The 26,374-nt window shown below is 43.5% G+C and overlaps 1 protein-coding gene across 4 annotated transcripts in view; it reads left to right on the top strand.

Moving 5' to 3' along the window:
* poe (E3 ubiquitin-protein ligase-like protein poe) overlaps window positions 1-26,374 on the top strand; it is a 567,105-nt gene that overhangs the window by 246,511 nt on the left and 294,220 nt on the right. For all 4 annotated transcript variants that reach the window (XM_075878938.1, XM_075878937.1, XM_075878939.1 and 1 more), the window contains 4 exons: window positions 1,113-1,205; window positions 6,687-6,974; window positions 10,023-10,451; window positions 20,799-20,936. In XM_075878938.1, coding sequence (XP_075735053.1) covers window positions 1,113-1,205; window positions 6,687-6,974; window positions 10,023-10,451; window positions 20,799-20,936 — 948 coding nt within the window. The remainder of the gene's footprint in view (window positions 1-1,112; window positions 1,206-6,686; window positions 6,975-10,022; window positions 10,452-20,798; window positions 20,937-26,374) is intronic.

Genomic DNA, 26,374 nt, shown 5'->3' with positions numbered 1-26,374 from the left:
CAGAGCAGGTGTGATGGTTATGTTTATGCACTCAGAACCTGGATATAACGAAATATTGGTTATAATGAAGTAAATGAAGAATTAAGAATATACCTTTATAAGGAATATTTGGATATAAAAAACTTATTTTCGTGTAAGATTCAACTTTGTTGTAATGAAGTTCGAGTGTATTGATTACTCCAGTGTGTTGGACCTGCAATCATTTAGGGTCAATACATGTATACGGCCACTGAAAGAAGTGCTTGACTGGTGCATTGTTGGGCCATGTTTGCCGTGTGTTGGTGTGAAGACATCATTTTTCTTTTGCATTTGAAATCAGTGTTTTCTTCCTCTCTCTTGTGCACTTTTTTTTCTGCTGCTCTCGTAGTCTTTTTTTTTTAGGCTAGTGCGAATATTCCAGCACTTTGAATGGGTTCTATACCGTGAATGCACCTATGCAGGAAAAATATGCAGCTCTGCAAAGCCCCGCTTGAAGATTAACATAACCTCAAATAAATTTGATGTTTTTTTTAGTTTATAAGCTTGTTGTACCGGCTTATGGGCTTCTGTTAAGTTTAAAATGCAACATATTGTACAGGTTATCACTTGCATTGTACTTAGTCAAATCCTGCTGCTATTCAAAGTTGCTTCCACTTCCTTCGAACCAAGAATGACATTTGCACATACCTTGCTTGAATATTCAAAAAACATGCTGGATAGTTGGACGATGCAAATATTCTTAATTTCTTTATAATATGCGATTATACTATTCAAATTTGATTCGAAATTATACGGCAAAATCACTATTTGCTTCGAATCTAAAATTTACTGTTTGCACAAGCCTACTTTTTGCAGCACCCTCCACGTGAAAAAATAATGTTTATGACTGTAGTCTGCATGAAATTTCAAATTTTAGTATAATGGCATTTTGATAGGAGTAAAGTTACCTATTTTACCCTCTTTATTGTATCAATGTCTAAAAGAATCGCCCTTTGCCTATAATACGGTGCTGAAAATTCTGCTGAGAGTGTGTCTATAGGAGTACTGCCAGCTGTATCATTTTAAACATTATGCGTTCAAGGATCAAATATGCTTACATTTGTGGGCATTGTTTGGGTTTTTCTTTTATTCAGGACTGCCATGTGTTGACCTTCAGCTGCACTGGATCTGTATCTGAGCATCTTGTTCTTCACCCTCAACTTGAGACAGGCAACTACATTATTAAGGTAACAGAATGTTCTTGCGCCAGATTTTGGCAGATTTTCAGATTCAATATTTTTTTCCTCTGTGTAATCTGAGAGCACTCACTGTTCATTTTTCAATTTATTTGTATTTACAGTCTGCCCCAAATATCTGGAACTGTATGGTTCTAGGTACTTTTTTTCAAAAAGGTAGCAAAAAGCAAACAGCTTTCTTTATTATCTTTATTCTTTTGTGATATTTTCTTAATCGTGAATATTTTTGCCATATTGACTCAAGTAATACCTCATTACCTCAAAGTTGTAAAAACCAGGGAAAATTTTGAAATCGCCAAAGTTGCACAAATCAGCGAGCAAAATCGAGCGCTTTTCAGAAAAACCTGCACTACTTACCGACTCTTCAGCAGCAGCTTCTAATATTTCTTCTTGTGAATGTGAATGAAGTGGGTAAAAAAAAGAAAACACTTGCACACAAAAAACGTACTCTGCCATTAATAAAATGAGCAGACGAGCAGTAGGCACAGAAAAAGTGCCTACTGCTCGTCTGCTTTGCGGTCATACTTGGGCCTAGGATGGTGTCCTCTAGCTGCTTGACACATTGCATGAGTTAATCTTTCCTGCCACTGCAATCCACCTTATTTCGAAGCAGATGCAACAAATTTCTCATTTGAGCAGATGTCAGCGCCTTTCGAGGAGGTTCGTTTTCGGCGTCCGTCATTTTTCTGGTTGACAGTGCATACTGTGGGAAAGTCTCATCACTTTCGGCTGCACTGTCATCAGTAAGCTTGATGACCTCTTGAAAATCCAGGGTGCGCAAAGCATTGACAAGAGTCGGTGCGCAAACTTGCTGTCAAGCGCTGCTGAGAAGATGCACTGCTTCCAGCAGGTCTGTTTCACGTCTTTGCTGTTTCGTACAACAAAATTTTATGGAGCAGGCTCTTGCGGTAGATTTTTCGGGCCACTTCGATGACACCTTAGTCCATTGGCTGTATCATCGATGTCATGCTTGCCAACAGAAACTCGATTGTCACTGCCTCCAAGTTCTTTATTTTGCCCTAGGCTGGGCAATTGTTGAAATCGAACAGGACTTTCCTTTTATTCTTAGCCATCTTGTTTTCTGTAGTGTGTGGGGATCTGAGGCGCGCCCGCGACCATTTCGCGGGCATTCCGCCACACGGCCACACCCTTTTGCTTTCCTGCTCTGTTAACACCACGTGGCTATAGATGGCGCCACGCGCGGGCACGGCGCGCGCCGAGGGAGCGCTCTTTTGCTCCGTGGACGGCGCCGAGTGAGCACGTGTTTTCCTTCGTCCGCGTCCCCTTTGGGAATCGTGGACCGTAGCCTGCCCGGGGTGGCCTTGGGCACCCCGGCAGGCGTGCTTACTTGAGTGCTAGCTTCGGTAGCGTACGCTAAGCCCAGAGCGGTGCCTAGTGCTTGAAGTGGTCGTACCACAACGAGCCGCACTTGCCGTAGGCTTACGCGTACGAGGTTTGCCCTAACACTCGCGACCAGGCCCAGTGGCCATCGTGAGAGTGCGCAGCATAGCCGCGAGGGACCTTTTTTCCCGACCGGCGTGTCAAAGCTCGCCATTGCCAGCTGCGAAGTGCTCGCGGTTTTCCCCTTATTGTGAACGTCCGCGTGCGGGTGCCTTTGCTACCCGCGTCCCGGGAGCGGACGTTGTACTGTTGTTCGGGGTGCCGCCAGTGGCAATAAAGTGTTGTGTTTTGCATTAGAACACTGTCTGTTTGCCGCGCCGTGCTAAACGCCTTATTGGTTGAGCGCGCGCGGAGCGGTGCGCTACACGCGAGTAAACGGAGTAGCGGCCCTGTGGCTCGCTAAGCGTGAACCTGCGGTGATCGTCCGCTGCAGTTAGTAGCGGGGTCACCATAAGTGCAGGCATACTCTTCGATAAGCGTTGCTGTCATCCATGCTGCCCTGTTGGTGCGATAGATAATGCCATGCGGCAGTCCTGCATTTCTAAAGAACCTAGGCGTCTTATAATGATGTGGTGGTTACTGTTAGACCCCAGCAATTACTATTATTGTGATAAACATTAAATTTTTACTTTAAACTTTGTTTTTCTCAGAACACACTGTTTGGCAACTTTTTCGGCTTGCTTGCCTGTTTTTTTTTCTTTGTTTGTACTTGTGGGATTCTCATTTGCATGAAATTTTGCCCACACTTTAAGGTGTGAGGAGTGCAGTTTCTCCTCTAAGCATCAATATTTTTTATGTATGTTAAAATAAGTTGCAAGTAAACATTTACCTGGGTGTGGTAATATGGATTTCCTGTGTTTTAATTTTTCACGTCTAGTAAATGTTTTGTGTGCACTTTCTTGTTAGTTTTCAGAGCTCTACAGTTCAATTAGAGCAGTACATACCTGCCAAGTTTCCCGGATTATCTGGAAGACTCCCGGATTGCGAACATTGCTTACGTTTGTACAATAGGCAAGAAAATCTTCTGGAAATAGAAATTTCTCCGCATGATCTGGCGGCATCGACAAAATAAAACCCAGTCCGATCCAGGCTTTTTGTGAAACTATTGGCACTATCACATTAGGGAGCCGTGATAGGAAAATACACTAGAAGCTTGGTAATTCAAATTTCCGAAATTTCGCAGCCGCATTCTACCATGTTCAATGGGCTGGAATTCGAATGCTTATGACCAAATCATCGAGCAGTGGCCCAGAGCAACGTACTGGAAGCTTCGGAAGGATGGGTGCGACCAACAAAACTGCGGTCTATCTTGAAACGATTGTTTGACGACGACAAAACGGACACAATTCCGAAAGTGCACGAGCCTGAAACGCTCACCCAGTCAAAGTGATGCTTCTTTCTGTAAACACTGCAGACAAAACCACAACAGAAGCAATCAGCGATAACAACAAGCGAATTATTTTAGTAGGCATGTGTGAGGCTAGAGCACGCAGACAAAAAATGAAACTACCGTTTGCCGCAACCGCCGCGAGCGAAGCTATGGTCGCTGTGACTAGGCTTGTACGAATATTCGAATGATTTGAATATTCAAATATTCGAATGAATAGTTGTGTATTTGAATTTGCTTCAATTTGAATTTAGATTTTCGAATATTTTTGAAGTATTCGCAATGAACTAATATATTAGTTCGCATGTCACTGCTTGTAAAGGTCGTTTCACTGCAATATAGGAGTGCTAAATCGTGAAAGTATGTATTCAGGGAAAATTCGCTTTGCTGCGAAGCTCCCCTTTAAATTTAAAGGGGCCTTGCAACGCTTACTGAACATGGTCAGTAAACGCTGCCGATCGGTAGTCGAGGCTACTGAGAACACGTGAGGCAAATATTATAGCGCAGCCCGTGGCCTGTAATTCACAATAAATTTTCAAAGCTAAAAATTGCTATCTTCTCTCGGCAAATGACACTACAAGCTCAAAAATCACTTGTCACAGTCAAGAAGGATTATATGGCTCTGGTCACAGCCATTCGCTGATTTGAGCATGGTGCACTCGTCGTGACCGGGAGCTGCTGTGGGAGGCCGCGCCTTTTCCAAAAGTATGTGTGTGATCGCACTCAAAAGCCACGTATCCGAAGAAAGAAAAAAAAAAAAAGAGGTGCTCCGTCGCGTGAGCCTATTGGTGCGGTGAGCACAAGTGACAATCACTCCTTCCGATTCGCTGGGCCTCCCGAGCTGTCTGCTGCGTGCGGCAGCAGAGCGCACACGAAGCGGCGAGTGTATGTCACTTTGTACTCGTCGGCTTCCTGAACTCGCGTGAGGTAGCGAGAAATCAGAGCAAGCATCTCTGTATTGTCTCTACGTTCGACGGTATACTGGTAAGGCGCTGAATGAGCTCGACGAAGCTGCCGGGACAGTGCGGTAGGCCTATGCTCTCGGCCGCGTTTTCCCGAGCTGTCTGCTGGGTGCAGCAGTAGAGCGCACGTGAAGCGGCAAGTGTATCTCGTTCACATGTCGTTCTCGTCGGCTTCCTGAACCCGCACGAGCTAGCGATAAATTGGAGGAAGCGTTTCTCAAGTCTGCACATTTAGGCACGCCGCCGAACCAGCCCGATGAAGGGCTCCGGAGCCACCGGGCCAGTGCGTTAGGACTACGCTCTCGGCCACGTTTTGAACCTGGCTTGAACCTTTCATCATGCCGAAGTCGTATCGCAAGTTCTGCACAGCTCACAAGTTTGGAAAAAAGTGCAAGAAATCTACGGCAAAAAGAGATAATGGCGCGGGTATATCTGACGCGCACCTAGTACAGGATGGCGCAGCGACGGATCACGATCCGTCGTATGAAATGCCGACATCTCCGCCTGTTTCCCTGGCCGCCTTGGACGACGTCGGGGATAGGCAGCGCATAAGGAAAGACACAACCTTTTTGACGAGTGCCGGTGGTGCGCAACAGCAGAAAGTAAGTGCTGATAAGATCAGTAGCTTATCGGCAACTTCGGCGAGCGAGCGCAAACTGCGAACGCTCGCGACAGCACGCGAGGACTTGGACCCATCGGCGGCTACCTATGGGATCGTCGACTTATCCGCGATAAACAAGCTTCTTGAAAGAACGGCTAAATGCCGGACATGCAGTGGGACCATTTCTATTGAAAAATGTGAGCGTGAATATGTACTTGCGATGAAGCTGATTTCAGAGTGCCGCAACTGTGGACTTGTTGACAGTGAGTGGAGCTCTGGGAGGGCACCCAGTCAGGCTAAATACGCTGCATTTGAAGTGAATATCTATGCGTCTCGTGCCGTGCAAAGCACAGGGAATGGCCAAGCAGCCCTAAAGGACATCATCTCTGTAATGGGAATTTCTCACAGGGGACCTCACCACAAAAGCTATCAGAGCCTTTTGAAAAATAAACTGAATCCTGCGGCAACAAGAGCTGCAGACAAGGTCCTCTCTGATTGCGCCATGTCAGTGAAAACATTATACCAAGATGTGTGCTTTGACAACCCAGGTAATGTGGCCATCTGTTATGATGGCACATGGATGACCAGAGGCCACCTGTCGTGCATTGGTGTGGGTGTTGTTATAGAGCTGTTATACCTTTTGACGATGGATAGCTACTAGTGTTTGCATGTTAATGAAACTGATTGGTTTCCTTCTGTAACATAAGATTGACAATAAGATGATTGGTTTCCTTCTGCAACATAAGATTGACAATAACAGCACTGGATGAACAGGGACACGAGAAGAAGACATGCAACACAGGCACTACCTTTTCCTTATTGCTGTCCTCTTCTTGTGTCCAAGTTCACCTAGCACTGTTTTTGTCAGGGTTTTGTACCGACAAGCCCAAATGTCAACTGCGCTGAACTTTATTCTTGTGGAATATAACCAGAAATTTTTCAATGGTCTGGTGAGTGATCACCTAAAGCTTGCGTGTGTGTGTCATGGTAGAGAAGTGGGTAAAGTAATATGCCATCCTTAATTTTCCACTTATATAAGCACACTTTTTTTTGCTGTATATATGGAATTGAACCTTGAACTCTTGGTGTGCTTTTTATTTCCCTCTCTCATGTGCTTGTAGGCCATGTGGCTCCCAGGCTCCCAGACAGAGCTTGCTTTGGTGACTGCTGATTTTGTCAAAGTGTATGACCTGTCAGTGGATGCCGTGAGTGCACAGTTCTTCTTCCTGTTACCATCGGGTCGTCTGCGTGACTGCTGTTTTGTGTGCCCTGACGAAGGGCCTCGACATTTGCTGCTCATGTCATCAGCTGGCTATGTATACTGCCAGCCTTTGATTGAGGAGAGTTCAGCTCGTCATGGGCCCTTCTACGTGACAAGTGTTCTTGACATCCAACATCCTGACATCAAGGTAAATTATGTGGTGATCATTTACAATATCTTTAACATTTTCAACGTTTTCAACATTTCAACATAAAGCTTGAGTATTCCGGCTTTGTGGTGCTTTTATTTGACATAAGCTGAAGCATTAGATGTGGACGCTGCAATTAAAATATTGCCTGTACTTTGCCATAACTGTTCAAAAATTTTACTAGCAGATGTTTGTATTGACTCCAGGGATCTGATATTCTGGAAAGAGTCACTATTGACAGTACAGATGTTACACATTAAGCATTTAACAATAAGAAGGGCATTTAACAATAAGAATCTATGGGCACCTCTCTGATGGCTTATCAGGGGTCAAAAGTGGTTTACCGGAAAGTAGCTGGAGCGCCGACTCTGTCTAAGTGTGAATTTGTGCCATTGAAATAATGTATATTTCCAAGGTCGTGTGGGTATCGTTTATTCTGAAGAGACGCTAAAGGGGAATATTAAGTCTATGTTGATTGCTGAAATAGTTGTCCAAAAACCTCGCAGTGCCACTTTTGTGCCAAAGAAGTGCTTATTTTGAAATAAAATCCCGTTTTAGTGCTCCACATTGCATTAACACACTTTTAATTACCCGCCTTGAATGGCAACTTTTATGCCACTGTTGCTGAGCACAACATTGCCCGGCTTTACTGCGCGGCCGCTACACTAGTAGCAGCAGAGCGAGAGTAGTGGGAGCCACAACAACAGCAACGGCCATTGAACAATTTCCTGCCATGGCCCCCGAGATGGCAGGCGGGCTTGGTTCCACTGGGCCCTGCTAGACGACACGGCTTGTCCAGTTCAACTGGGCGAAAATTGAACTTTTGAACCACTTGCCGGTGGTTATTTTAACATCTGGCGGATATTTTTTTTTCATGAATCAAACAAACAAACAAGCAGAATTTTATTATATCTCTTGATGCACGGAAGGTTCTCTATTTAGTGCAGCTAGTTTAATTACTAGTGATTAATTGTAGGTGGTTACTATGATGTCATTGGGATCATTTTGCGAATGTCCTACTTGTGCTGCATGTATTCTCGTGTATATACATTCATCTTTCGGTAAGTTGCACACTATTTATTGTTGATAATGTTGTCGTTTTAGATATTGTCGTACATTGAGCTTTCACTATGGCCTAAATTGTTATTTGAATTTAGTGTCCTTTAAGCAAACGTTCGTTTTAAGTGTGGCTATTAAATGTGGACTTGACTGTACTTAAATATAGGTGCATGGTAAAAAACCTCAGGTGGTCGAAATTTCTGGAGCTTTCCATTATGAGCCACCATAATCATATCATGGTTTTGGGTCGTTGAAGGATCACTGGCACGAAATTTCGAGTGCCAGATAATGAATGAGATAGATTTATTCAGACAAACATATCTACGAAATATCCAGGGCAAATATAGCCTAGAACATATTTAAAGTGTATTTTAAAGTGTGTGCCGCATGTCTAAGCGAGATGCGAAACCTCTCGCGACGCCAACTACAATGTGGCGAGAGTGTAAACCAATCTACGTCATGCGTTTCTGTTGACTGGTGGCTGGCATGTGCTTTGCGCTTGCGCCACCTGCGATTTTTTACTCTGTGTTTGCAGCTTTGCATGTGCTGGCTTTGCTAGCTGTCAGTGCGGCACGCTTTTGTTCATGCTCTTGCATGCACCACCCCACTTTGTGTGCTCATGTGGCCAGCTGTGTTTACCTTGCTACTGGAAGTGCTCCTGCCCATCTCGTTGCTCTTTGAAGCCAGAACTGTGACTGGGCTCTCTAGAAACTTCTCTATATAAATAACAGTTCTGCACTCACGCAAACGAGGTTTCCAGCCATGAGTAATGGGTCATAAGCTACTCATTACAATAAAAAAAGATTAAGTTACAAAGTTTGTGTCAGGGCTCCTTTAGAACCCCAACAATAATTATAGAATGCAATTCTTGTTTATCAACTAAATGGGCACAGTTACATTTTTTATTGACCTTGAAAAGTGATTGTGTGTTGCTGCAAGCAATTAACAGGTTGCTTGTGAAAGCTGCCACGTCGCATGGCATGGTGACAAAATTGTACTGCTGTCAATGGTCATTGTACTGAACTGATGGATTTTTGGCCATGAACATGAATTGTAGGCAGTGCTTCAAAGTCTTAAACTTTGTTATGTACAGCCTGTGGCCCAACCTTGCATTTTCAAAACATGGGAAAAGCATGCAGCATATTTACTGCAAAAGTGATAAGTATCCTCACTGCTGTTCAGAACTCTGTGTGCAAAGATTTCCAGAGGTATATAATATACACCAGTTCTTTAAGTGTTGTGACTGCCCTATCTGTATGGCAAGATTTGCCACAATTTTTTTCAAACGAAAATTTGTATACATATCGGAAGGTGTAATGTAACCAACTGTTATAGTGCAGAGCTATCTCTAATTCACTTTTTCTGACTCCGATTTTCCCTCCCGTTGAACGTTAAGTGTACGCAAACCACTCTTTGTGCAGCCCAACCTCCATGACTCCTCACCAGCACCCCTTCAGATCTAAGACCAGTTAAAATTGAACTGCCGGAAAATCTCACTGACAACAAATTTCAAAGCTTTTTGGCTATGACCTAAACTTTCCCCATGCTATTTTCACGTGGGCTTGCACAGGCTTGGTACATAAGCTAGCTCTCTGGCAGCTGCTGTTAGGCAGGCATAATGTGCATTAGTCAGTCCTGTTTATGATTCTGTTTATGGCTAGTGTTTGCTTCCCTTATGTAGTTGGCTCAGTTTCATTTTGGGCAAGATTTGAAATAAAGGCCCAGAACTACCTGGGGATGCCTTTTCAGGGGACATGCTTTTTCACTGTTCATAACGTACAGTTAATAATGTAATTAGGTTCTAGTGGAAGACAGTACACCCATTTCACCCATGAAACCCATTGGGTCAGTTGTCAGAGTAAGTTGTAATGGACGATTTTTGTCAAATTATTGTAGTTGCATGATGTTCTGCAGATCCTCATTTATATATTGTGCATTGACTCTTACCTTTGCGTGCATCCTTTCTTTTTGTTTTTCTTTACTGCACAGGGCTCTGTAGGTACAGTGGCTGGTGGTGGTGTGTCCATCTACTACTCCCATGTTCTGCAGTTGCTGTTCTTGAGCTATGCCAATGGAAAGAGTTTCATGGCATGCATGTCTCAAATTAGTTCAGAAATAACTGACCCTGTGCTGATCCAGCTCAAGCCAGCAGCAAGCAGCAACGGGGGATCAGGGGGCACCACTACCACCAACACAGGAAGCAATGTACTCTCGGGTACTGCAACCACCACCACCACTACCAGCACGTCAGCTGGTAATGCTTCTGGGGGTAGCAGCAATACCTCAAGCAAGCCAACACCCCAGCCCCTCTGCCAATGGTCTGAGGTGCCCAATCACCCTGGCCTTGTCCTAGCACTTATGCAGTTCTCCAATAATCCCCTGGTGCTTATGATCAAGCCTGGCACTGTCCTTGTCCAGGTGAGCAACACCTGTATACACTGCTCAGTGCCTTTAAAATGCAGTTCATTTTAAATGCTTAGCCTCTCATCCTTAGAGCAAAGTTCAATTACAGTTAAATTGATGGATGCATGGTTTGATCATGGCAGCAAAAGTTTTTTAAACTGTTGTAATTTGCGAAGTCCTCTGGTCCTAGCAAGCACATGCATTATTTAATGGCATCAAAATCTGAATCATTGACTTATATGTCATGTTGTTGTTGATTCGATCGATATTCTGAGTGTGCTAAGCACAAAACTCCTAAAATCTGCAACACAAGAATAATGAACTTGGTTTCTTGTAGCCTGTGCCACAAAAAGGTCTGCATAATATGGGCCCATGCATAACATGCGAGTAATTTGAAAATGTCACAAATTGAAAATAGAGATTTTATCCGCATGTGTTGTGAGGAATTTTCAGTAAAAACTCATTTCTGTTCAAAATTTGTTGTCATTTCTTTGACTGGTGGTATCTTCAGAAAGTAGTTTGTCGAAGACCTCTTCCCTGGGGAAAGTAATCTAAGATGACACGAAGTGCATTTTATGTGCTGCATTTATAAAAAGAGTGGCTGATGGAGTTCCTTGGGATGCTGGCCCATGCATCTGTGATCCAGCTACAAAACACTGCTAAAGATGCCCATTTAGGTTTTTCGGTAGCCATACTTCTGGGTCTCCCAACCTCGCCCACGTAAGGTAAAATTGCTTATTTTTTTGCTTTTACTTGGTTTTACAAGTCTTACAAGTTTGGTTTTTCTACTTTCATGACGACCGCAGCTCGGGGGATCAAATCCCGGCTGCGGTGGCTGCATTTCCGATGGAAGCGGAAATGCTGTAGGCCCGTGTGCTCAGATTTGTGTGCGCGTTAAAGAACCCCAGGTGGTCGAAATTTCCGGAGCCCTCCACTACGGCGTCTCTCATAATCGTATCGTGTTTTTGGGACGTTAAACCCCACAAATCAATCAACTTTCATGACGAGCCCTGCCACGGTAGTGTAGTGGTTACAGTGCTTGACTGCTAATCGGAATGTTGAAGTATTGAATCATATCTGCGGCAGCTGCATTTCTGATGGAGGCAAAAATGTTTGAGGCTCCTGTGCTTTGATTTAGGTGCACAATAAAGAACCCCAGGTGCTGTGAGTTTTCGGAGCCCTCCACTATGACGTCTCATAATCATATCATGGTTTTGAGACTTTAAACCTCGGATATTATAATTACTTTCATAATGAAAAAAAAGTTCAAGGTTTTAATTAAACTCAAAGTAGGTTAATATTGCTTTTAAAGAGCATAATGTGACTATTCAAAGCTAACGAGAGCTTATTGAATAGTGTCTTCTAGAAATTGTCACCTAGCTGCTTGCCATTGCCTTTCACATGAGGTATTCACCAAAGCTCAGGATAACCATTATTCCTAAGCTTACATGATGGAAGAAATCGTAATAATGCCAGGGAAAGTGTAGGGGATGTTATTAGAAGTAGTTGTAATGTAAATTTGAAGAAAAGAAAGTAGGCAAAAAGATAGAAAAGTAACTGTAATGTAAATGTGACGGAAGGAAAGTAGGCGGAAAGATAACTTGCCGCTGGCAGGGACCGAACCTGCGACCTTCGAATAACGCCTCCGCAGCTCTACCAGCGAGCTATGGTGGCGGTCGTTCCTTTGTTTTCTTTATAGGGTATATATGTGCATTTAAAAGTGGGAGCTTCAGTCATAATGGCAACAGCTGGCACCGCCTGAAGCTCCCACGTTAAAATGTATATACCCTATAATATGTGGTATGGTTGAGCCCGCTTGTAACGAACCAGAGCGTGACGCGGCATCTGTTCACTGTATCCTGAAGTTCGTAGTAAAAAAAAGGTTGTGTGCTTTAAAAAAAGTTCTGTTGGAAAACAAAATTTTTTTTCTTAAAAAAAGCCCGTGATGCACATGTTTCAAATAGCAGAAGCGATAAGGATGGTCTCCAGTTTGACGCGGCAGCATGCTTTTCGCCGAGGCCTGTGGCATAAGCTGTCTGAGGCTAATAATGTTGCCAATTGGTACAAGCATGCTTGTGATTACTGGCTTCAAAGTTTTATCGTCATTGCCATCTGATTCCTCCAAATGGCTCTTGCCGCGCACTTCATTCACAATGCCCTCATGCAAGCACAGTTCCGCGGTGTCGGCATCATTATCGGCCATAATGAACAGATGTCCCGCCTTCTCGTGTCAGCGTTGACAACACGCTGACACGAATTGCCACCAGGATGGTCCTGTTTGGAAGCTTAAGGCTCGACATTGAGCCCGACGTCGACGAAGTCAGCCTCGCAAAAACAGTTTCACACACATGTAGCTGCCCTCGCTGCCCACAAACCCTTCACCATCTTCACAGCTGAATGCAGGGACACCCGAAGTGACAAGTTGGCTGTCGAGCGGTCAACAGATATGTGCAAGCGCTCCACAACGTGGCACCTAGTCTTAATTAAACGTGCAGATTACGCCCAAGCCGACCGGTCACACTTTCGACATTTTGTTGAGTGGCAGAAAAAAGCATGAAAAACCTCCCGTCCGCCATCCTGACCTCACGCACACCAACAGCGAGTAATATGCGTACACGCAACGTGGTCATGCATGCGTAAAAATGCTCTGGGCCCATTTCTAGTCAGAAAGCGAAACTTATGTCGGGTAGCTTGCTTGCAGGTTCATCAACTCGCACATAAGAAAACTTGAGAGAGTGGTAGGTGTTCTCTGTAGTGGTGTGCGCATTTAGAGGTAAAAAAATTATGTTATGGTGCTGTCGGACTTGCGCGGCCCCACTGATATCGGTAATTCGCGTTTCGTTTTATGTAAAAGCCGTTTTTACGCTTCCGAACACGTGCGGAGAGCATGCTGAGAAGAATGCGAGGTGAGCGAGAACAGGTCCTAAACCCAGAATGAATCACGAATTGTCTAAGTTGGTGGGGTAGCACAAGTGCGTACACTGGAACGACAAGACACCCATGTAGACAAGGCGCAAACGATCGAGTGAAGCCGATGGCCGATGATGTTGGCAAATGGTGTGCTCTCTCCGGGTTGGCGATACCAATGATCAAAAACTGAGGGCATACTTGCTGGCCGACTGTTCAAAAGTTGGGTGGCAGTTTGTAAACACGCGCTTCGTCTCCCGATGTGGGGTGCTCAGAGTAGTGGGGGACAAAGGGCGGACGGGGTGCGTAACAAAGCAAAGTCAGGGAAAGCGACAAATAGAGGGCTTCGGAAGCAGTCGGCATTTAACAATAAGAATGTATGGGCACTTCGCCGTTGCTTATCGGTGATTAAAAGTAATTTCCCGGGAAATCGTCAGTGCGCCGTCTCTGTTCGTTGTAACCGATCGGTGTCACTTGAACACGTTCGTTTGCGATTTTATGCCATTTAATACGATTTATGCCATTTAATAGGGTTGAGAGCTGGGCTAGTTGGTGAGACATCATTTAACCATATGGTGTAGTAGCGCAAAATTGACGGGGACGAAGAGGACAAGAAAACACGACACTCGCTACACTTGCAACTAATTTTTATTTCAGAAGCAGCACTTCATATATAACCCAAAACCCTAGCGACACAGAAAAGAACTACGAACACTGAATCATTGCCAACAGAAGCTTTTGCGCAGACTCAAGCGATAGTACACGGCAGTTAAGCTTAGACACTTTTAGATGACATAACTAAAGCAGCCCTGGGTAACATCAAATAAAAAAAAACTAAAAAAAACAAAAAATTATGCGGGAATTCACACGTGTTTGAAACAAAATTTTTGAAACGACAAGAAGGAGAGTATGACACAAGCAAACGCTGATCTCAATTAAGTCCTTCGAGGTAGCCGGCTTCTCGGTTACTTAACGAAACCGATGACTGACTAATGCATCCTTCTTTTCTTTTTTTAATGTGAAAGGCTTCGACAATTTCTCTGGTTAGTTGGTTTCCATGACGGAAGACTACGGTTGTGTCACTGTACAGTGGTGAGCAGCCACACTCGGCACATTCTAAAGTTGTAAAGAGTGGCATAGCCTTTTCATGTTTGAGAGCAGCCTTAACAAAGTCATGTCTAGAAAAAGTTAGCGAAAGCTTCAACCAACAAATTATCAGGCTAAAAAATGCTGGGTACGAAAAACACGTGTTGTGTAGATCAGCTAACAAGCTGATTAGTCACGTACGCAACAACTTTCATAAAAAAATGACAAGTAATGAAAACAGGAAGAAGACAGTGTCAGTTCCATATGCGCACAAGATTGCCCATAACTTAAAAAACGTAGGTAATCGCTATGGCCTAGAATTAGTTTTTTCGGCACCCAACAAGCTTAGTAAAATATGTTCCAAACTAGACCGTAAAGTTTCCATAGCAGTAAACACTAATGCTGGTAGTTGTACGGTAAATCACACAACAAAGTTTGTTAAGTGTAGCCTATCAGTCGTGTATTGCTTGCCGCTAACGTGTGGAAAGGTATACATCGGCCAGACGGGTCGTTGTTTGAACACCCGACTTTTAGAACACAAGCGATCATTAGGAACTGACATTCATTCTCACATAAAGAGACACTGTTCCCAGTGTGGCTGCTCACCACTGTACAGTGACACAACCGTAGTCTTCCGTCATGGAAACCAACTACCCAGAGAAATTGTCGAAGCCTTTCACATTAAAAAAAGAAAAGAAGGATGCATTAGTCAGTCATCGGTTTCGTTAAGTAACCGAGAAGCCGGCTACCTCGAAGGACTTAATTGAGATCAGCGTTTGCTTGTGTCATACTCTCCTTCTTGTCGTTTCAAAAATTTTGTTTCAAACACGTGTGAATTCCCGCATAACTTTTTGTTTTTTTTTGTTTTTTTTATTTGATGTTACCGAGGGCTGCTTTAGTTATGTCATCTAAAAGTGTCTAAACTTAACTGCCGTGTACTATCGCTTGAGTCTGCGCAAAAGCTTCTGTTGGCAATGATTCAGTGTTCGTAGTTCTTTTCTGTGTCGCTAGGGTTTTGGGTTATATATGAAGTGCTGCTTCTGAAATAAAAATTAGTTGCGAGTGTAGCGAGTGTCGTGTTTTCTTGTCCTCTTCGTCCCCGTCAATTGTGCGCTACTACACCATATGGTTAAATGATGCCATTTAATATTTATATTTCCACGATCACGCGGGTTTTGTTCGTTTTCAGCAAAAGTTCATTTTAAGTGGGGTTGTTCTATGTGGGCTTGACTATACCATAGTTTCCCACAAACTTAGCTAGAGGGATATCTAGCACTAGTGAACTGCTGGATGCAACGGAATGACGGTATATGTGAGCTTCAAACTTGACTTCGATTTGTATACCTCAGACACATCTGGCTTCACGTTTAAATGATTGATTTCTTTCTTAAAAAGCACGTAATAAGCTGTTTATTTTTTGTCATTGCACAGAAACCCGTTTTATTTAACACCAAAACCTTCTGCGTTGATGTACAATTTTACGAAGCGTAAGAAGTAACCAACGGCCGCTAAACTTGGCAGGCAGGCAACAAAGCGAGTGTTCCCTCCACCACTTTTATGTTGTCTGTTTCTTTCTTTCGCCGTTTGGTTGTGCCGTCAAGGTGAGTTGACTTTTATTTTAGAATGGAATATGTATGAATGAGATCTGCTCATAAACTTTTTGTTTTAGAGAAGCTTTATTTACGCAGTCGTGTTCACTTTTGAGTCAAAGCTTCGCTAAACTTTACCAGCCAACACAAGCCTTGCAGACACATATACCGTCATTCCCAGCGCTACAACGGGGCCCCTTAAAAAATTCGCATAGACGGTGGCGCCACACCTTCCTCTAGGCATTATTGTAAGAAACTATAGTAAATACTATCGAAATTCACTTCGAACCTAAAATTCACTATTTGCACAAGCCAAGTACCTACAGTTGAACCCCTTAATAAGATTCATGCTCCGGGCAGCAGTTTTTGTCTTTTATATGAGAGGTCTCATAAGCAGGGTACCAGGTGTGCATTTTCTTATCAACCCGTATATTACTGTAGGCACACTGGTGTCTCTTATACCCATTTGTCTCTCATATCGGTGTCTCTTGTAAAGGGGTTCAACTGTATATGCTAAAATTTATAGGTACTCTTATAAGCGGTGTGAACTTAAGTCTTTGGAACATGCAGAGTTCAATTAACGGCCGTGCTGCAGTGTAATGTTTTTAACAAATAGTGAGATTGCCTTTGATATCTTGGTACATAGAGGTTCCACTGCTTTTAAAGGTTTGTATATATTACAAGCATTCCATCAAGTTTTATGAGAGTAGTTCTTTTGCATTCATAATTCGTGAAATCATGGTAAAGATCAGGTCCCTACTCAGAACTCCACAATGTAAGTTAAAGAAATGAAAACAGTCAATGCCGATATGGGTGTATTACGAGAAGTGAAACTCACCGTTAGTTGAAAAGTCGCCTTATATATAACATTTCTGTTGCCTGATGCACAATTGGTAAGTGGCCATATTGATTGCAGCAATGAGGCGCTGTTGGGATGGCCAGAATCTTCAATCTAGTCACTGATCTTCATCTTTTACGCTATCTGTGTTCATCGTCTTGATTTAATCATGGTTGTTTTGTGTCACTGTTTAGTCATAGATGATATACTGAGCATGTTAATGTCAGTGGCACAGTTATAAGAATAGTTAAAAAGTTGTTGCTCTGGGTCCTTTATGACTAGAGACCGGATTATAGGCAAATGCCTATTTTGTTCCTTGCATTCCTATCGTGTCATTTTGATATATGAGCTTGAGTTCGAGTTTAACAATGGCTTTTATTGTGTTTTATAGTGCCTTAAATGCCTATCTTGGGTGTTCATCCCTAAATGCCTAAAAGTGCCTATAAATGCCTATTTTCCAAATTAGCGCCTATATGAGTGCTATTCAAGGCCAAATTTTGTTTTCGAGCGTGGTGTGGAACCGTTATTCAGGTAAAAAAGGCAACATTGATATTACCAAACACTATAAGGTTCAACGAAGACAAAGCTCACATACTGCGAGCAATTGGAGGCGCAGTATGAGGAGTGCAAAAACACACTATTTCTGCAGCCCTAAGTGGAAGCACGTCTCAGCGTATGCACGGAAAGGAGAGAGAATTAAAGATGGGGTAAGAAAATAAAAGTGACGTCTATGGCCGAAGACGAGGCGACCGCCTTCTATAGACATCTATCCAGTGCACTGAAGGAACTGGAGAACCGCCCTGAAAACCTGAGTGTTGTGGGGGGAAAGGAAGAGCAGGTTTTGCTGGGCAGTTTCGGGTAGCTTGAGAACAAATGAAAAACCATGGAGGGCCACTCATGAAATGCTCTTGTTGATTCAGTGTTGGCAAAGGTCGCCAAATTGTTGTACTTTATACAGCAAAGCCTGAGACTGGTGCGGCATATCTACAATCAATGGTGTATTTAGCATACATTCACTGTATGCTTGGATACGCTTGTTCCGTATGAGATTTCTTGTTATATCTCTCTAGGTTACAAACATGAAAAAATATGGAACAGGGCTTATAAGTTTGTCCTAAGCCATTACTAAAAAATGACCGCTGCAACGATATGAAAAATGAACTAGAATAGGAACTACCATCATCACATCGAAATAAACTACGGTTAAAGTTCCTATGTCAAGCATTTTATGGTGAAACTCGCATTCCAAAATGAATGCATGTAAACAGTCCTTTTCACACAATGGTAATTAAGATTTTAGAATTTCGTATCAGATATAATTTTTCTATTAATTTTTTATTAGTTTCATGACAGAATGAAATGGCTTATAAAGAGAAGAAAGTGTGTTGTGTCAATGAAGGCGTGTTTTCTTTGACATTGTAACCCATCTGCTTGAGCGCCTTTGTGTAAAAAATGTGATGCGCATGTGGCTTTCGTTTTGTTTGCAATTTACTTTTAAGCGTCCCATATAGGTGACATAATAAGTTGTAGTTAGGCAATAGAAGTTCTTGCGTGCCCAATGAAAAGCGTTCTACCACGGTGATATTTCAAATTGGTCCGCTATAAGTCGCCAAAGCATGATGCTAAAAAGCAAGCTTGAATTCCTTGCCTCTTGTTTCATGTAGCCATCGCGAGCTTCAATCCTTCCCTGTTCTCTTCGGTATCACGGCTGGAGAATCACATGACGCATACGCAACGAGAACAACATGCGTAAGCAAGGTCACGCGTGCATGACGTGCCCCAGCCTACTTGTGTACTTGTGACATCGATGTTGTGGCGTTTCGGCGTTTTTTGTTGTGTATTACCCGTTGATGTGGGATGGTTCGGTCAGTGCGTTTACTTTAAAGGAGGCTGGCAAGGATCATGTATTGTGACTGCAATACACCACGTAACTCCGCTGAAACTGCGTTCAGAGACGACGCACCAAACACAAGCTAAGCGTTGTCAGCGTTGGCGAAGGCACGATGCAGGAACGACGAGTAGACGAACGGTAGTAGTAGTAGTAGTAGTAGTAGTAGTAGTAGTAGTAGTAGTAGTAGTAGTAGTAGTAGTAGTAGTAGTAGTAGTAGTAGTAGTAGTAGTAGTAGTAGTAGTAGTAGTAGTAGTAGTAGTAGTAGTAGTAGTAGTAGTAGTAGTAGTAGTAGTAGTAGTAGTAGTAGTAGTAGTAGTAGTAGTAGTAGTAGTAGTAGTAGTAGTAGTAGTAGTAGTAGTAGTAGTAGTAGTAGTAGTAGTAGTAGTAGTAGTAGTAGTAGTAGTAGTAGTAGTAGTAGTAGTAGTAGTAGTAGTAGTAGTAGTAGTAGTAGTAGTAGTAGTAGTAGTAGTAGTAGTAGTAGTAGTAGTAGTAGTAGTAGTAGTAGTAGTAGTAGTAGTAGTAGTAGTAGTAGTAGTAGTAGTAGTAGTAGTAGTAGTAGTAGTAGTAGTAGTAGTAGTAGTAGTAGTAGTAGTAGTAGTAGTAGTAGTAGTAGTAGTAGTAGTAGTAGTAGTAGTAGTAGTAGTAGTAGTAGTAGTAGTAGTAGTAGTAGTAGTAGTAGTAGTAGTAGTAGTAGTAGTAGTAGTAGTAGTAGTAGTAGTAGTAGTAGTAGTAGTAGTAGTAGTAGTAGTAGTAGTAGTAGTAGTAGTAGTAGTAGTAGTAGTAGTAGTAGTAGTAGTAGTAGTAGTAGTAGTAGTAGTAGTAGTAGTAGTAGTAGTAGTAGTAGTAGTAGTAGTAGTATGTGTGGTTTTATTAAAGATACGATATGAATATGAGGGTTGCACCCTATAGCACCCTATAGTGGAGCACCCTATAGCAACTGGTCCACCGGGACAGATGCGAAACGAGGGCTAATTAGTGAAAAGCATCTCAAGGCTATTCAAAGCAAAAATAATAATAATAACAAGCTGAGATTGTTTGTGTGTTTTATTATTTTTCTCAGCTTTCATTCATTATACTGATTTTGAAAGGGCACTGCTAAGACAAAGGAAGACATAGAGATAAAGAGCGCTGTCTTTCTTTTTCCTTTGTTTTTGCGCTTCCCTTTCAAAATAATATGAAGCAGCTAGCCCAAACCAAAGTACTCCTCATTCATGCTACACAACAGAACACACAAATTGTCCATGCCAAGTAGAGTAATGTCACGTGCAATGCTCTTCATGAGGTACCGTTTAAAATGCAGGATATATTCAAGGGGTGGGACATTTTGCTAGCATTTAACGACGTTTTGATGAGCGTACGGTATGCGGTGTCTGCCCACCAATGTTAACGTAAAGGAGCGACATAAAAGCAGGACCATTCCTTGCTGTGTGTCACTCCCTAGATCTTGGAGTGCACGCCCGCGAGAAGGGAAAGTGGCATTCATTCCGCGACATGCAATTTGGCAAATCTTAACAGGAATGATCCGAAGTGCCCAGCGCACCATTACGCTTGTCAACTCGAAATGCATAAACCCATTGAGGGGCTCTTTAAGGTGTTCACCGATAGAGGAGAAATTGGTCCTATGCGATTAGACCTAGCATTCCTCTCTTCTGAGGTATCAGTGGTTTGGTTATTTGCTCCTGCGCTGCCCTTCCCAGTCACAACGAAACAAGAGACCCAGGCGCACATTGACGCACATTGCTAGACGATAAAACGAAAGAGCACTTACTGCGACTCACGCGGGAAACGCATGCGATTATTTAATTATTAGTACCTTTTTGCTGTCTTTAACAGTGTCATTTTTTTGTTGCTTCTTGCCGTAGACACAAGTCACCGACGTCGTTGTTTTGGGATACTTAAATTGTTGTAGAAATTTATTGTGCCTATAATTATGATCTTGAGGGCCTAAAACAGTATTTTACCTGTCTGTCTTTGGCGTCTAAAACAAACATTTTAGGGCCTAGAAATCCGGCCTCTATTTATGACCAATGTTTCTCATTTCTGTTGCACAGGAAATCAAGATCTTGACTGCAAAGTCTAAGATCACTGACCTGGTTGCTATTCGACACCCAACATCAAGTGGTGGGATGCGCACCACCATGATCCTGCTTTGTGAAGATGGCAGTTTGCGAATCTACATGGCCTCACAGGTATACAGCAAAGCATCATGAATTTGATATTCATTAAAACGAAAAACCGGGATAACTTGTTTTTATGGCGAGATCCTGTCAAACATGTTGACATATGTATGATGACATGTACTCATTAAACCTTCGGGAGTTTAGTTTTTCTTTAATACAATGCCGCAGGGTTGCTTTTTTAATGAATTTAAAATCTGCAGAGTGAAGCCCTCTTTTTTTTCTTTCTTTCTCTCTCTGTCTTTTTGTTTTTTTAATAAAGGGTTCATTAGGTGACACAACAAATGTATGGTAAAATGTATTGTAAACGCTATATGGTTGTGCACGTGCCATGGAGACCACATTACATGACACGGTGCTATATCGCAAATTTTGTAACAGCATGCTCCTGACAAAGATCTTTGCTAACCTGTTTTATAATGGCCACATGCACTTTCTGAAACGTTATTAATGAATTTTTATGTTGGTTATAGTAAGTGATTGGTTGTTAGAGTGTGTGTAAAGTTAGATTGGTAGCCGGTGGAGCGGCATTTGGTTACTTCTATGCGCAGTGTGCAAGATCTCCTTTCACAAGGGCAGAATTTACCAAGCCACGAAAATGCGTAGGCATGAACACTTGTATCTGATGCAAGTGTGTGGGCCTTCCAAAGGCTGACTTTTTCAAAGGTGTCACCAGATGTTCATGTACATACAGTAGACTCTCAGTAAACGGAACCTGAAGGGACCGAAAAAATGTGTTCCAAATAACAGGAGTTCCATTTACTGACAAATAAACATGGGTGCAGAATACAAGCACTAAACGAAGCATTGCAGAGGCGGTAGTTTTATTTTAGCAGTAGTTCCATTTAACGAATTTTTGTTTGCTTAGAGGGTACTGTATTCAAGCTTGTTCACTGGAAAATTGTTCACTGGAACGCAGATTCTTCACCAGTAAGCAGCCCATTACATCAAGGCTCATAATGTTCTAGTTTTCGCCAATTCTCAAGTTGCTTTATACGTGGACACACAATGATTGACCCACGTAACGCAGATCATAAGTGAAAATTGGTTGTCATAATGGCTTTAAAGGGCCCTTGCCATTTCCAATATTTTTACAGTGAAAGCTGTTATGCGATCACAGCAAGGGTCGTTCTTAGCTGTTACCGCCGCCGGTGTCTGTAACCGCTAATGTGCGAAATAAGTAAAAAATAATACAGTCGAGCCCACATATAACGGCCCCACTTAAAACGAACTTTCGCTTACAACGAACAATATCCACGTTACCGTGAAAGTATACATTGGTTCAATGGCACAAAATTGCACTTACAACGAACGTCTGTGAGCGCCGCTGATCGGTTATAGTGAGTGGAGTCAGCGCTCTGCCGACTTCCCGGGAAACCACTTTCGACCACGAATCAGGCATTGGCGAGGTGCCCATACATTCTTATTGTTAAACGCTGACCCTGCCTTCGCGCCCCTCTAGTTGCCACTCTTCCCGACCCCTTTTTGTTACACATCCCTTCGTCCTTTGTCCCCCCACATCTCTGAGCACCCCGCATCGCCAGACGAGGCCCATGTTTTCAGGCTGCCACCGATCTTTCGAAGTCCGGTCGGCCATCTACCTTGTTTTTGATCTCTGGTACTGTTGTTGGCGGCGCCGGCCTGGAGTGACCAGACCATTTGCCAATATCGTCGGCCACCGACTGTATCCGATTGTCTGCGTCTAGTGCACGCGTGTACGCTACCCCACCAACTCTGATAATTTGCGATTCGTTTCCCGTTTAGGACTTGTTCTCGCTCACTTCGCACTTGACGCAGCCTGCCCTCTGCAAGCGTGGGGAAGCGCGAAAATGGCTGTTGATTTGCGCGGAACGAATCGTGAAATATCGAAGTCGGTGAGGCCACGCAAACCCGCCGGTGCGGGTTTCAAGTTCAAAAACTCTTTCAAGTTTTTCTGTGTGCGAGTTGCGCGTTTTGCGGACCTTTCAAGTTAGCTACCCAACCTGCCTCCTTCCCGTGTGTTTTGGTTTTCAAGGTCACCCTCCCACTGCATCCTCCTCTCTCTTTATCGCAACTCTTTGCCCTTCTCATGCAAGTCTGCTCTCCTCTCTTGATCACAACCCCTTCGCCCGTCTCCACGCGAGCTCGACTGTAGTAGCTGGGCATTATTTCCACAATCTCAAGTAACTTTTTAAAATAGCTATTTGTTACCTTGAAGTGTTGTGGAGATATAAGGGGTATAAAATTCAATATGTCGATCTGAGACATACGGTGCTCTAAATTTGTAGTACAGTCAAACCCCGCTACAAGGAAACTGACAGGACGCAAAAAAATTTTCGTTGAAGTGAAAATTTTGTTGTAGTGAAATTGAAAAAAATATAGCTGATCTGAGCTAGCAAAACAAAGGAATGTTTATTCTCAAAATTAAAAAAATGTCTGCTGCTTCTTATTTTTTCCCAGCAGCGTCGCGACGTGATTCTCTCCTATGCATAGCGAGGCCATGGGTGAAAAGCAGGCTGAAACATTGCCTAAAATTGCTTTCGTGAACGAAGCCTTCTCTTGCCCTTCTCTCGCAAGTCTGCTCTCCTCTCTTGATCACAACCGCCTTGCCCGTCTCCACCGAACCGCGAACCAGACACGCTGGCTCGAATTAGTTTCGTTTTCCTACTAGAAGCGGGCCCAGAGCTGTTCGATGCATTCTGGCATGCGTGTCACGCGTGCACGTCTTGCTCGCTCTTGGTGTGCGTGTGTGGTCAGGATGGCAGATGGAAGGACTTGCATGCTTTTTCCTGCCGCTCAACAAAACAAAAGTGTGACCGATTGGCTTGAGTGTAATCCGTGCATTAGGTGCCGCATTGGGGAGCACTTGCTCATAGCTGTTGACCACCTGGCAGCCAACTTTCCGCTTCGGGGGTCCTGGTACTCAGCTGTGGAGATAGTGAATATTTCGGGGACAGCGGGGCAACTACATGCACGCGAACCTGTTCTCGCGTGGCCAACTTAGTCGGCGTCGGGCCCGATGCCGAGCCTGAAGCTTCCGAACAGGATCACTCCGGCAGCGATTTGTGGCAGCTCGTCGTCGACTCCGACCTGGGAGAGCGGGTGGGACATCTGTTGCGATGGTTTACTTAAGGCAGATGATAATGCCGACACTGCGGAACCATGCACAGATTAGGGCATTGTGAATGAAGTACGTGGCAAGAGCAATTATGAGGAATCGGATTGCGAGAACGGCGATACGTTGGAGCCGGTGCTTCATGCAGCTTATGCTACAGACCTCGTCAAACGAGCACCCTGCTGTTTTAAATGAACTCGAAACCACCCTTATCGCTTCTGCTTTTTGAAACACATGCATCACAAACTTCCTGGGCAAAAAAAGTTTGTGTTTTCACTCGCAACTTTTTTAAAAGCTGTGATTAATTTATATGAACTTCAGGATACAGCGAACAAATGCCGCGTCAGGCTCAGGTTCGTTATAAGTGAGCTCGACTGTAACGAACGACAGAAGGGATTCAAACCAGAGTCCTTGGCATACCATCACAGCACTCTATCACTGAGCCATGCTGGCGCTTGAAACTCCGATGCAAATTGACCCTTGGCAGTCTCATTGTCGGGAAAGGCTTCTTGCTAATGAGTAATAAAGCATTTTAAAAAAGCAGAAGAACAACCAGGCATGTCACATTGTGAATTGTGTAACGAGTGGGTTGTCAAATGCTTCGATTCATTACAAAAGCCACAGCATAAAATAATTGCACAAAATTCCTTGCAAGTGTGTTGTGGGTACCATGCTTCTAAGGATGACGAAGGACGGCATAAAAGATGCCTCCCTATTACATAACATTTGTGATTTATGGCATAATGGGTACCCTGCAAGTGTGCTTGTAGCAGTTACCCAAAGAGTGTTTAAAAAGGGGCTCTAAAAGGCCACTCTTCGAGCTTTTGCTGTGACTGTGCTGTGCATTCTATGGAGGCCTGGCAGATTTTTCAAACATTTCAAGTAAACACTAGCATCATGTTCAGAATGCCACGACAGTCGACGATGCCACAAATAGCAGCACTATAGGCTTTGGACTCGCCACAATTTCAAGAAACAATCATTACTCCTCTCTGGGCTTTTCTGGCTTCTCTGTTGATATGTGTGGCATTGCCATTTCGCATCTGTGGTATTATAGACTATCAATGCTTCAATTGGTTAAAGATCTGACTTATGGTGAGGCCGCAAGCAGCTGCCCGCGCACAAGTAGAGGTGCTCCAGCATGTCATGCCATTGTGCGGGCTCATCATGTTGGTGAACCTTTGAAGGTGTGCACAAAACATAGGGTACAAAGCAGCACGATTCGTTGGAGCTTAGGCTGGCACATGAAGTATGAAGTTGAGGTGACCGAAAGGGGGCACTGTTACGAAGAGTGCATTGACAATGATGTACCATATTTACTCGCATAATAGGCGCACTCGCATAATAGACGCACCCCAGTTTGGTCGCGAGAAATGTTTTTTTTTTTATTTCTGCGCATAATAGGCGCACCCAGAAGTTGTACCTGACAAGTATTTTTGTACTATATTTGCACGGTTGCAATTTCACACCACTTAACTGGAGCAAGAAAAAAACAAAACAAAAGAAGACCACAGCAGCGCTCCGCAATAGCGGAGTGAGGAAGAAGGGTGGCGGAGCCACAGCGGTGTGGCTCCGGCTGCACCTGCTCTGCTTGGATAGTGCGATTGCGTCCTCATCAAGTGCACTTCGAGTTTCTTGCCTGGAAAAGCTCCGTTATCACGTCTGCTACCTCGTCCGCGAATTTGAGAGCTTTTCGGCTTTCCAACGCGAGCTCTCACCTTTGCTGTTACTACGCGGGCTTGCTCAAGCTCGACCAATTTTCGTCTCTGTTGACTTCTCGGCGGTGAACTTAAACATCACATCACGTGCGCTGCTCTTGGATCAGTGCTTGAGTACGATCTTTTCGATGCTGATCATGTTGCAACGAATGCTGAACCATAGGCTGTCTAATCAGCATTTGTTGCATTTTGGTAGCAGTCGCGGGCGATCAGAGTTGTGGTTTGGTACAGAATCAACATAGCTCTTTGCAGTGGCTCTACTTGAAAGAAAGGGGGCATGGGTGGCACTTGTAATGCTCGGAATGGTGGTTCAAGATTCAATTGCACTGTCTTTGGCTATCGTGAGCGAGCCTGTGAAATGAGCATTCGCTACCATTCAGCACATAAAATTTCGGACGTGATAATGCGCATAATGTAAGGGACCTGAAACATAAGCAGAGTATATTTGCCAAGGGGCTTTGTTTTCGTAGATTTTTTTCCTCCGCAATCATTCGGTTGGCAACGCGGTTCTTTCAATGTTAATTTTTGGAAAATTGAATGCTTATAAGCACACTGCACGCATGCCTCGATTCTCAAACATGCGAAACTGCATGCTCAACATGTTTTGCGATGCTGTAGTCTGAAATAAAATTTTCGGA

This window comes from Rhipicephalus microplus, chromosome X, assembly GCF_043290135.1.
Source record: "Rhipicephalus microplus isolate Deutch F79 chromosome X, USDA_Rmic, whole genome shotgun sequence".
NCBI lineage: Eukaryota > Metazoa > Arthropoda > Arachnida > Ixodida > Ixodidae > Rhipicephalus > Rhipicephalus microplus.
Note: the sequence above shows the minus strand (reverse complement) of the source record. Positions and strands in the feature narration are given on the sequence as shown.